The 11,285-nt window shown below is 38.4% G+C and overlaps 6 protein-coding genes across 14 annotated transcripts in view; 4 read left to right on the forward strand and 2 right to left on the reverse strand.

The window, feature by feature from the left end:
• Positions 1-3,160, forward strand: part of step (cytohesin steppke) — a 40,949-nt gene extending 37,789 nt beyond the window's left edge. For 2 of the 4 annotated variants that reach the window (XM_018002113.2, XM_018002110.2), the window contains exons 7-9: positions 657-862; positions 927-1,140; positions 1,205-3,160. In XM_018002113.2, coding sequence (XP_017857602.1) covers positions 657-862; positions 927-1,140; positions 1,205-1,357 — 573 coding nt within the window. In that variant the 3' untranslated portion in view covers positions 1,358-3,160. Of the gene's footprint in view, positions 1-656; positions 863-911; positions 1,141-1,204 lie in introns of all 4 variants that reach the window. The other 2 variants (XM_089465481.1, XM_018002109.2) reach the window with 1 other exon arrangement.
• On the reverse strand, positions 3,155-3,963 carry LOC108610189 (C-type lectin 37Db-like). 2 transcript variants are annotated; one of them, XM_089465494.1, is made up of 3 exons: positions 3,799-3,963; positions 3,694-3,732; positions 3,155-3,638 (listed from the first exon to the last, which is right to left on the reverse strand). In XM_089465494.1, exons 1-3 carry the CDS (start codon positions 3,866-3,868, stop codon positions 3,235-3,237), a joined length of 513 nt encoding a protein of 170 aa, XP_089321620.1. In that variant the 5' UTR covers positions 3,869-3,963; the 3' UTR covers positions 3,155-3,234. The 2 variants fall into 2 exon arrangements, with proteins under 2 accessions (XP_089321620.1, XP_017857618.1); XM_018002129.2 differs by having other exon boundaries at positions 3,155-3,641; positions 3,799-3,939.
• Positions 3,964-4,713: 750 nt separating this feature from the next.
• Positions 4,714-5,489, forward strand: LOC108610192 (C-type lectin 37Db-like). The gene is made up of 2 exons (XM_018002132.2): positions 4,714-4,863; positions 4,923-5,489. The coding sequence occupies exons 1-2, from the start codon at positions 4,794-4,796 to the stop codon at positions 5,345-5,347; spliced, it is 495 nt and encodes a 164-aa protein (XP_017857621.1). The 5' UTR covers positions 4,714-4,793; the 3' UTR covers positions 5,348-5,489.
• A 746-nt stretch (positions 5,490-6,235) lies between these two features.
• On the forward strand, positions 6,236-7,002 carry LOC108610190 (C-type lectin 37Db-like). Its single transcript, XM_018002130.2, has 3 exons — positions 6,236-6,362; positions 6,424-6,462; positions 6,515-7,002. Exons 1-3 carry the CDS (start codon positions 6,293-6,295, stop codon positions 6,916-6,918), a joined length of 513 nt encoding a protein of 170 aa, XP_017857619.1. The 5' UTR covers positions 6,236-6,292; the 3' UTR covers positions 6,919-7,002.
• A 127-nt stretch (positions 7,003-7,129) lies between these two features.
• On the reverse strand, positions 7,130-8,804 carry Trs23 (trafficking protein particle complex subunit 4-like protein Trs23). The gene is made up of 3 exons (XM_018002128.2): positions 8,665-8,804; positions 7,691-7,955; positions 7,130-7,636 (listed from the first exon to the last, which is right to left on the reverse strand). The coding sequence occupies exons 2-3, from the start codon at positions 7,863-7,865 to the stop codon at positions 7,152-7,154; spliced, it is 660 nt and encodes a 219-aa protein (XP_017857617.1). The 5' UTR covers positions 7,866-7,955; positions 8,665-8,804; the 3' UTR covers positions 7,130-7,151.
• Positions 8,152-10,672, forward strand: LOC108610187 (protein FAM151B). Of its 5 annotated transcripts, XM_089465491.1 has the most exons (6): positions 8,152-8,191; positions 8,268-8,444; positions 8,677-8,792; positions 9,315-9,563; positions 9,629-9,870; positions 9,927-10,672. In XM_089465491.1, the coding sequence occupies exons 3-6, from the start codon at positions 8,681-8,683 to the stop codon at positions 10,488-10,490; spliced, it is 1,167 nt and encodes a 388-aa protein (XP_089321617.1). In that variant the 5' UTR covers positions 8,152-8,191; positions 8,268-8,444; positions 8,677-8,680; the 3' UTR covers positions 10,491-10,672. The 5 variants fall into 5 exon arrangements, with proteins under 5 accessions (XP_089321617.1, XP_017857612.1, XP_089321619.1 ...); XM_018002123.2 differs by lacking the exon at positions 8,152-8,191 and having other exon boundaries at positions 8,211-8,444; XM_089465493.1 differs by lacking the exon at positions 8,152-8,191 and having other exon boundaries at positions 8,392-8,444; positions 8,704-8,792.
• The last annotated feature ends 613 nt before the right edge of the window (positions 10,673-11,285 follow it).

An 11,285-nucleotide genomic window follows, 5' to 3' on the forward strand; every position in this document is an offset into this window, starting at 1 on the left:
TTGTTGTGCAACTTTCAAGCGTTTTAAGGAAAGTTTTAATATTCCGGAAAAAAGGTTTGGGAACTTTTTAAAGTTTTTTTTTTTTTTCGTTGGCAGCAGCAAATTACAGTTCAGTGTCATGGTTTGCGCACCGGAAGTGTTGGGGAGCGACAGGAAGTTGTAGTTGGTGTTTCGTCGTTCGTTGAATGTGCCAAAACCAAAACAAGAAAAGCAGAAAATAAAATATAAAAAGCTAGCGAAATGCACGTCGCGTGACCCAAAACTGCGGAATTGAATGCTTTGTCGCCTGTCAGGCAGCAATTATTGACGGTCCACACGACGCATTTCCCCCATACCCCCTCTGTTCCCATTTGCCATTTCCCAGCAGCAAGAGCAACATTGAGTTCGAGCAATTACAGAAAAACCAAATAAAAGTGTTGTGCATCGGGCTAAAAATAGGTCAAGTCTAACGCATTTCACACGAGCTGAAATCGTTGAGCGGCCACTAATTGGGCTCTGGCATCTTGTAAAACGATCTCAACGGCACGAGCGGCACATAAAATGTTTCCTTAATTAGTTATTATTGCGCAATTCGGTTGTTTCACAACAACGGGCCTATATCAATTCAAATTTCAATTTCAATTAAATTTTCATTTTCATTCTCATTTCGGTTTCAGGTCAAAGACAAACCCACCGTGGAGCAATTCATCTCGATGAATCGTGGCATCAACAACGGCGGTGATTTGCCCCGTGGCCTGCTAGAGTCGCTGTACGAGTCGATACGCACAGAGCCCTTCAAGATACCCCAAGACGATGGCAACGATCTGATGCACACCTTCTTCAATCCCGACAAGGAGGGCTGGCTCTGGAAGCAGGGCGGCAGGTAACTAGAAGAAATTGCGTTCTAGGTAGTCCTTAAGCCATTCTAATAGCAAATCCCTGCACAGATACAAATCGTGGAAGCGACGATGGTTCATACTGAACGACAACTGCCTGTATTACTTCGAGTATACCACAGATAAGGAGCCGCGCGGCATAATACCGCTCGAGAATATATCGGTGCGCGAGATACAGGATCGCAGCAAGCCGCATTGCTTTGAGCTGTTTGCCACCGGCGGCGCCGATATCATCAAGGCATGCAAGACTGATTCCGAGGGCAAGGTGAGTGAATTGAATCGCATCTCATCGAGTCTCGCTAAACTGATCTGCTTCGATTGATCTGCAGGTGGTAGAGGGCAAGCACACGGTCTACCGCATGTCGGCCTCAACGGAGGAGGATCAACAGGAATGGATCAAGCGCCTGACACAGTCCATCAGCCACAATCCGTTCTACGATATTCTGGTACAAAGGAAAAAGAAGGCGCTCAGCAAGAGTTAGTATTAGATCGGCGCTGGATGGGCGTGACCCCGATGGGCGTTACTCTTGTATTGGATCTCAGTGGAATATTGCTGCGTGCGCTTGCGTTTGCGTCTGTATGTGTGCGTGTGTGTGCGTGTATGCGTCTGTGGGTGTCTGTGAATTGCCCGCAGTAATCTCGTTGTATGCGTGTGTGCAACTGTGTGTCTTGAGTGCTTCAGTGTGTGTGTATGTATATGTATATATTATTTATGTGTATATTGAATAATATTTCATTAAATATTGCCTTTGTTATTTGAGCCTCGAAAGCTGTGCGCATAAACACATATCAAAGCTCACACACGTATTACGCACACAGACACACCCACACACACAGACACCATCTTTGTCTCTATTGTTGTGATATAAATTATTTACATTAAGCAAATGAAAAACAAAAAATGATCATTTACAAATTGGCAGCAAATATAAACTGTTAAATCGAATGAAATACAATTTTCAATTAGTGCAAATTATGTTATGTTTAGTCTTCGAATATGTCTTCAACCTAGCATTAGTATCTGAGAGTTGCGCTCACAATCCCCCCACCCCATATTGTTTAACGTCTTTAGTGCTATGAAACATATCCCAGCAGCCTGTTAAAATTAATTATGCTTGGCAATTAATATAAAAGTTTATTGTGAAATTATTACAAAAATGCCTTTCAAGAACTTTATTTCAAACAACGAAGAAAAAATGATGAAAAAATTAAATTTAATCAAATTATAATGGTTTATAAGAGACTAGAAAATTAACATGGACAATACAAGCAAAGAAACATGCATTTCACCTATGAACATACATATGTCAGCTAATAGGTTATACGTTAATAGAGTTTAAGCTCTGTTCCCATGTGTCATTAGATAATGCTGAACCAAATATCTGAACAAGAGGAGGTGCCAAGAGGCCCACGACTGAGTAGAGTTCGAAATGTTTTGTTATCTTCTGTATTGTTTATATTGTTAATTTGATCAGTTTAGTAGTGAAACGAAACGAAATGAAATGAAATGAAACGAACCAACCGCAAAGTGTTCCTGCCAAAATAAATGAGAAGAATAATTAATTAATTGTAATATATAATAACTAAATTAATTGTACACTCTCTATGTATAATGTTCGCTTCATGGCAAAACTCTGCGTATAATCATCTGGGTAGATTTGTTTTGAACACTATCTGATCTATGCGAAACTAGTTTATTTCCAATATCATTTAGTATACCTAGACATTTTGATGGGGCCCAGTTGTAATAGCTCAAAAACAACACAAAACAAAACAAAATGAGAGTCCCAAATCTTATTTGCAATATTATGAATAAACTATACGAGTAACCCTTACACTATTATATGTACTATATCAGAAAATTCTACACTTATTAACTTTTATATCAAACATTCATATGCCTACGCACCATTCGTATTATATTTCCTTAGCCTAACATGCAATTACTATTTAAGCAGGAGATCGAATTGTCTGTACTATAGATACACACATACCTAGCTATACATATGTAGATATACGTATGTATGAAATATAAATAATGTGCGTTTTAGCATTATGAAAAATGATTATTCATTTATGGGTGTGTACATACATATATTCATATTCAAAGCCTGTACATACATATTTAGTGCGAATATAAATACATTACATATTCTAAGTATGCCAGTAGCCGTTATATAGACATATATAACTTGTAGCTTAAATAACAATTTTGTATTGCTTTAGCAGTAAACTGAAAAAAATTATACCTATATAAACTATTAAAATATACGTATTCATACAAAGTGAAAATCTGTTTATTTATCCAAACTGACTCTGTGCAGATAGAACAAATGTAAACAACAAATTTACAGTTTTCTTACAATGTCTTGGCTTCGCATATATAATTTAAGGATAAACGACAGTCGTCATCGTTGAGTAAACTTATTTTGATTTCGACACAGAACTCTTCGCCAAAAAGATTATTGGGTTCCCCTTCCTGCCATCTAAGATAAGGCATGGTCTCGCCTGTGGCGATAGAGATCCATTCTCTGTACTCAGCTAGACAGTTACCCGATGTCCAATATCTGCTAGATGGAATGGCCGATAGGATCAAATCCATTTCCGTGCTGCTCTCAATATTGAGCAAGTGTCCTCCGAGTTTGCGGCAATTGTGAGCCGCCTGGTACCAGCTGACGTGCAGCTCGGTCTCAACATGGTAGAACTTGTTGCCAATTTGAATGGGGAAGTTAGTTTGATATTTAGACTCTACATCCACATTTACTACTACAATTGAATAATTTATAGACTTTGGTACTTTACCAATAGAGATATTTACCTGTGCGATTCGATTCGACCAGCTGTAATGGGTCATCCACTATAAAGAAATCCGGAATTGATGAAAATTGAGAGTTTCTGACATGATTTATTAAGGAAAACTTACCCGACGAACTTGGAATGGCAAAGTCCCATAATTGAAGAACGATTAGCAGAAACACAAACTTATTTCTCATCGTGCTGCCTGTAGTCAAAGATATGACCGAATGAACAGAGGCTTTCGTATTTATACTGTTCGATTCTGGTTAATTTTTGATAATCAGCTATAAAAAAAAGAAAATAATCAGCAATTGTGAATTACGGATTATAAATCTTCAAATAGAAGTTAATAGGCTGATTGCATTGGAAATATGTTCATTATCTTTATTGTCCTCACGATTTGACTATATAAGATCGCAACACCGATTGATCTTTATTTTCATATTGGCTAATATGAAGATTAAATATATAATTCGGACATCCTAAAATACTAGTTGTTCCCTTGAATGATTATGGTCTTAATAAACCAATAAATTGCTTGCATTTGGATAACTTTGAAAAATACATTCCTAATTTTCTTTAAAATATGTAACTGTGTTTAGCTATGATAGAGCTCTTCTTATAAATGAAGCACAACAGAGGATAGTCTTTTTTTTTTTTTTTGCACTTAAGTAATCAACTGAGGCGACATCCCATTCCCATTCTAATTTAATAAAGACTCATGCATTTCGTTTATGGTACTTTTGTATCAAACATAGTACATGCCTCTAGAAAAATGTTGATATAGTTTTATTCTAAATCCATTTCGGAACTTGTTAGTTCCGCGCTATAAATATTTTCTTCCGTTTAAAATAAAAAGGTAATTAACCTAATCATCTATGTATTGCAAATGTGAGTGAGTGCAATAGATTATCGAGGTACTGTATTTCAGGAGTAACTTCCCTACGTATCGCTGAATTTACGACCTCATTAGCCAATTACTTTGGCAGTTTATGGCAAGCACTTGACACTTTCTTATCGTGTTCTTCTATCTGGCTTCTCGTATTTGAGCAAAATGGTATAAATACTGAAAGCATTCTTGGAGTTTAGTCAGAGCTGGCCCGATTGGCAAATCCAAGCAGAATGAATGTAAAAATAGTTGTACTCTTGATTTCGATGCAATTGGGGCATTTTGCAATGTCGCATGAGACACGTGAGTAAATCATAAAAACCTTATATGTGGAAGTAGAACTAATTCAATTTCGATTTTAGCTAATCTATTTGCTCAAAAGAATGAGTTGGGCAAATGCGTTAGCAGTTGCGGAGATTTCCCGATCAAAATTGGCAGTAAGCTTTATTACATCGAGACCAAGTTGAAGGAGAACTGGTTTTCAGCAGCGGAGAGCTGCCGCAGGTGGGGCGGATATTTGCTGAACATCGAGAGCGCCACTGAAATGGAATTGATCGTATCGATTACTAACTCGGATCGGTTCTGGGTCTCCGCGAACTGTTTGGCCCAAGATAGGCAATTCATTTCAATAGCAACTGGTGTGGCCATGCCCTACAGCAGCTGGCAGCCCGGACAGCCGGACAATTTGGCTGGCAATGAATATTGCGTTAAAGCGGCAAAAGCCGGACTATCTGATGAGCCCTGCGAAACTCGCCTCAACTATGTGTGCCAAGCGAACATATTATAGGCAACCTATACCTAAAACAGCAGGATTATAGGAATACGATGCAAGGTTCACTCGAGTCTAACATATTTAAATTATAATTTGTAAAATTCGTTGAATGTTAATACATGAATATTACCAATTATACAGTTTTTATACTATCTAACTTCCTTAGGTATACTTTTTGGGGCATGGTAAACAACGATTTACCATAGAATATATTAATTGATGCATTCTTACAGTTCGAGCATTGGGATATGGGATACTGGCTTACGTAATCTCAATATGCATATATGTAGCTGTGTTCAGCAACACCCCCACCCTCTATACACATATACAGTTGTCAACTCCAATATATTGAGAATACAGATTAAAAATGATAATTGAATAATATATTGGTCAAAAAGGTATAGATTGCTGCTATTATTGTTCATGATCTAAATTCAGCTGATATAAATATATTATCAATAACTATTCTGTACATTACCCACCTTTTCTAAACCCATCAAATATATAGTCTTATTATGGCAATAATTCTGTCCAGTTATCAGTTAAAAAACACGAGGTTTGGTTAACATGACTAATCCTCCCTTGCTTACTTAATCTTCAGCAGAACCAGCAATCCCGATAATACCGTGTAAGCCAATGGGAACAATAATGTCTAATAAGATAAAAATCTTTGAAAATACTTTTTTTTTTTTTACTTGTGTATCTTGTCTAACTTAATAAATTAATTTCTGATAAATACATCGTCAATTTAAAAAAGATAATGAATTTCCGGTTCAATCCTACGAATTTTCCGGTCTAATCAGACAGTTAATTCCTTGCTGAAATATTTATAATCCGCAATTCACAATTGTTGATTAATTTCTTTTTATAATGCTGATTGTTTAAAAAAATTACGACTCGAAGAGTATAAATACGAAACCCGCTGTCCATTCGGTCATAGCTTGGGCTACTGGCAGCACGATGAGAAATAAGTTTGTGTTCCTACTAATCATCCTTCAATTATGGGACTTTGCCATGCCAAGTCCGACGGGTAAGTTTTCCTTAATAGATCATGTCAGAAACTCTCGATTTTCATTAACTATTCTTCATAGGCGATGACCCATCACAGCTTGTCGAGTCGAATCGCACGGGTAAATATTTCCATTCACAAAGTACCAGAGTCTATAAATTATTCAATTGTAGTCGTAAATGTGGATGCAGAGTCTAAATATCAAACTAACTTCCCCATTCAAATTGGCAACAAGTTCTACCATGTTCAGACCACTTTGAAGGCCAACTGGCATCAGGCAGCGCACAATTGCCGCAAACTGGGAGGACACTTGCTCAATTTTGAGAACAGCACGGAAATGGATTTGATCCTATCGGCCATCCCATCAAGCAGATATTGGACATCGGGTAACTGCCTAGCAGAGAACAGAGTATGGACCTCTATTGCCACTGGTGAGCCCATGCCTTATCTAAGATGGCATAAAGGGGAGCCCAACAATCTGCAGGAATTATGCATCGAGTTGAGGGAAACGGCGCTTAATGACGTTTTTTGTGACACTGCACTTAATTATATATGCGAAGCGAAGGCAATTCCATAAGATATTAAATAAAGGCATGGCAGTCGGTCTTCACTGCTATAATACAAAATAAATAATTAAATTAAATTATAAGCGTAAAAATAATGATCAATCTATTCAAAATTTCTACTTCTCCTTGTACTACTATTTCTATACTTCCACTACAAAAATATTTTGTACGCATGAATAAGATTTCCTCTAAATCTATGACTTAATGATAACAACTTGAAAGTTTTATCAGTAAATTATACATTTTATTTATCAATATTGTTAATCCCCGTCTTTTCCACTTGCAATAGAAGTTCCTGCAGTTTATTGTCAAACAATTCACATCGTATGGGCATCTCCAGTGAATAAAATGGATTTTTGAGAACATAGTCTGAATACAGCTCGTAGACTTTGCGCAGCAAGAGGTCCATGCCGTTTAGACCTGTTTCCGAGATCACAATGAACTTGACGCCCGTCAGTGTTTGAAAGCAATGTAACGTAAAGGTGTCGGCTTCCAACAGCTCGATGCCCGAGCTCTTGGGCTCTGGACTCAGTTGGCTGGCAATGGCAAACAGCGGATAGAACATACTTGCGAGAAATATTTTCTCGTTTGTTGTCATCTTGGGGCGACTAAACTTGAGGTTAATAGGAAAATTGTCGGCTGACTCCAGCATGGTCTTCACTTCGCGACCATCCTCCAGCGTGGCACCATTCACTGTCATACCATTGACGGCGACCAGCACATGTCCCACTGCAAAACACTGTGATTAAACAGAGGGGCGCGAAGAAAAAAGGCAACACCAACCGTTGATACCATCCTTGCGGTTGAATGCCACGGAAATTTTCTTGGGATCGTAGTCGAGTACCAAGTCCAGTGGATATGTGAATGTCTTCTCATGCTCTATTCGTGGCACATTATTGTCCAGATTGAATATGAGACCACCGGATTTACTAACTATATACACTCCATAAATAATCATTTTTGTTTTATGTGCAAGAAGCCGTCAGCTGATTGCGAGACATCAAAATAAACTTTACATTGTGTTCCACTGTTATTGAACATTAATACACTGAAAAAAAAAAAACAGATGTTGTTGCGCTTAGTTTTCAAAGCTGAGGATTACACTTTGGTTCTTACAAGTTCATTTAGTTTTGAATGTACAAATTCAATTAAGACAGTATAGGAATTAAAATGGACAAATTTTAAACTGAAGGTAATTCAATTGCAAATGTTAACAGTGCCAATGTGAGTCAACTATCGATAAGCTTCGAAATACCATATATGTGAATCACGTGACGCACAAAAGTAAGCTGCTAATATAATTATTACTATTCGGAATATACCAAGAATAACCATTACCGTTGCGGTTTTAAATTATTAGTCTCTCATTTATAGTCTTAAACTTTCTGCCCAATTGACATTTCACGGTTTGCCGATCATTTTTGAAAATAGCGGCAAACGGCAAATTTGATATCGATATCCATCTTTTGTCGCGCTAGTTTGCCGAGCTATCGGCCTTATCCAAAAATTAATATTATTAAATTCGGAAAATTTCGCGGTAAGCAAAAGATTATGTTTAAAATAATATTGTACAAAATTTAAATTTAAATAATATAATCGCACTATTAATATATATCATCTGCCTTAGCTATTCAGTTGGTTGAGATCATAACAATTAATTAATTTTAATTGGATGTTCAAAAGTCAACGATAAGAGGAAGAGCAATAGTACTTCAAATTTAATCACTTTTACTTATCGCAAGTCTACTATTACTTACTGATTAATATAGGAATATGCAATTGTTTCACTCCAGTAGCTCCAGCAAGAACATGGCAATTAATAGCGCAGATCCACGTCGAGGCTATCAAGGGTCACTGCCACTTGCAATACTGATTTGCATGCTCGGTAATAATGCTTGAACTTATCTAAATAAAAAACAACTTTCAACTGCAGCTTCTCGCATCACTTGCATCATACGGCGCATGCGCACTATGGCTATCCATATGTCAGTGCTTCATAATATAAACATAAATCACATTCCTCTTTCTTTATTCAATTTAATGTCCCGCAGTTGAATTTCAGCTGCAGCAGCATTTGTTCCAGCAAACGGCGCCCTAATAAAACTAATATTCATAAACCGTCACTGGAGGTGCTTACACTCACACACACACACATATTTATACACACATGTACACAAATCGACTCTGTCACACCATACACATTTGTTCAAACTGTATATGCATACATGCACATAGAGAGAATTGAACTCTATTTGTGAGTAAACAATTGCTCCTCATTCATGTGACTGTCTCCGCGAGCGTCAATTCCAAATCGTTTTGCCCAAAGGTAAGAAGTCTCTCATTTATATGCATATGACACTCTATACGATTGTTGTTATTGTAATACAAAATACATTGATTTAAATAGCACACTCTGTGGTTAAAATCAATGGAGTTGCTTTGAACGCCAGCGTGAATTACTACGAGCTGACAGCACCGCAACCACTGCGACCTATTGCGCCCGTTGATATTGTCCTGCAGGAGCAGGCGCAGCATGCTTTAGTGGGCATGGTTCGATTCGACAAAGGCAAACTCATCGCCAAGGCGGCCAACCTGACCTCCATTCACTGGGCCCATGCCGTCAACAGTCAACAACAGCTGGCTGAGGCGCTTCGTGGTAATCATAGCTCAGCTTTTCCATCAGCCTCATTTCCTCTTACCAATCTACGCTTCACTTAACAGGAGACATTGATATGATTGAGGCGGACATTGTGCTTGGTCAGCTGAATGGTGAGGGCCCTGTCTTACCGGTTATGGCACATCCACCGGCCAACACTTCGGACTTGACACTGAAGGACTTTCTGAATCAAATCAAGGCACACAACGAGTTCCATGAGGGCGCCGAGAAGGGCGTTAAATTGGACTTCAAGTCTATTGAAGTATTCGAGGGGTCGCTCGGTATACTGGATGAGAGCATACCTAAGGTAAGCAACTCTATGAAGCAACATGGCAAATGCTATATATTCAAAAAATCCTTCAGATGAACTATCCCATCTGGATAAACGCTGACATTATCAGTGGCCCTGTGAAGGCAAACAGCACCGTGCCTGTGGCTCCAGCACCGTTTTTCGCCGGCTGCATGCGCTACAAGCAGGCCGTTCTATCGATTGGCTGGACTACCAATTGGGGCGCCGATTACCGGGAGGGCGAGTACACTCAGGCGCAGTGCGATGCAATGCTGAAGGCCATCAACGACAACAATGTGACCTCTACCGGGCAGGTGATCACCTTTCCAGTAAGAGCCGGTATCGCAGCCAATAGCGGAACACAACTACACAATCTAGTCTCAGCTGTAAATGCAACCAATGAATGCACCTTGACCATTTGGTCCTCTAACGGCGATTACGTCAATGTGCCAGAGCTGCGGAAGCTAATCTTCAGTTTCGGGTTGGATCGTGTCTACTTGGATGTGCCAGAGGAGCTGTCCTCGCAGCTGGATTTACACAAGACAGGTAACGGTGCTGGCACCTTCAATTCCCTGGTTAGCTTCAGCTTCATCAGCCTTTGCTTCTGGGCCTTCTCCAGCTGGTTGAAGAGCGTATAAACAAATTTATGGGATTTTTTAATGGTTTTTGTTTTCTTTTGTTCAATTCAATTTTATTTTCTCGAAGGTTTTGGTTTATTATGTTATCAATGTATTATTCACTGGAGAATGATCTAAGAATATGCCCTTAGGCTCTTTGTATATCACTTCATTCGCGTTGAATAAAAATCTTATAAATCTTATCTTTCCAAAGACATATATAATATAATATATGAAAAATACTTTGGACGTGCGCAGTTTTAATTTTTACAATGGGATTGACGGCTATCGAGCTAGGACCTAGTTAAGTTAGCCTACTAAAATAGTTAAATGACTTTTGTTTGGGGTTTCTTTCACTTTTTGGCACTAATTAATAAATATCTTATCAATCTCTCTCGATACTCCTGACTGAGGAAACCATGTGAGCATGATGTGTGTGTGTCTCTATTTCTAGCGTTGCTCTATGTGGTCTGTTGTCTAAGGTTTGTTGAGTGTTAATGGCGAGAAATACTGGATGCAACGATTTATATATTTCGTTAGCTAATTATCGCATCTGTTGAACAGCTCTCAATCAGGCAATCTCTAGAAGTATTGCCGTGGCTACTTCCGTCATCGCCATCTTCAATCCTTGAGTTCTGCCAGTAATAAATTTATATCTGCTACATCTTTTAATGTACTTTATAGAATTTCGATTTTTGTCAAAATTTACCCCCACCCCTATATTCACCCCCTCACCCACATATTTGTAAAAAGCATATTTCAAATACTAGAGACTTGTGCTTTGGCAAATACATGCATATCCATGTTAGATTCAGA

This window comes from Drosophila arizonae, chromosome 3 (genome assembly GCF_054131065.1).
Source record: "Drosophila arizonae isolate 15081-1271.41 chromosome 3, UAZ_ARI_1.0, whole genome shotgun sequence".
Classification (NCBI taxonomy): domain Eukaryota; kingdom Metazoa; phylum Arthropoda; class Insecta; order Diptera; family Drosophilidae; genus Drosophila; species Drosophila arizonae.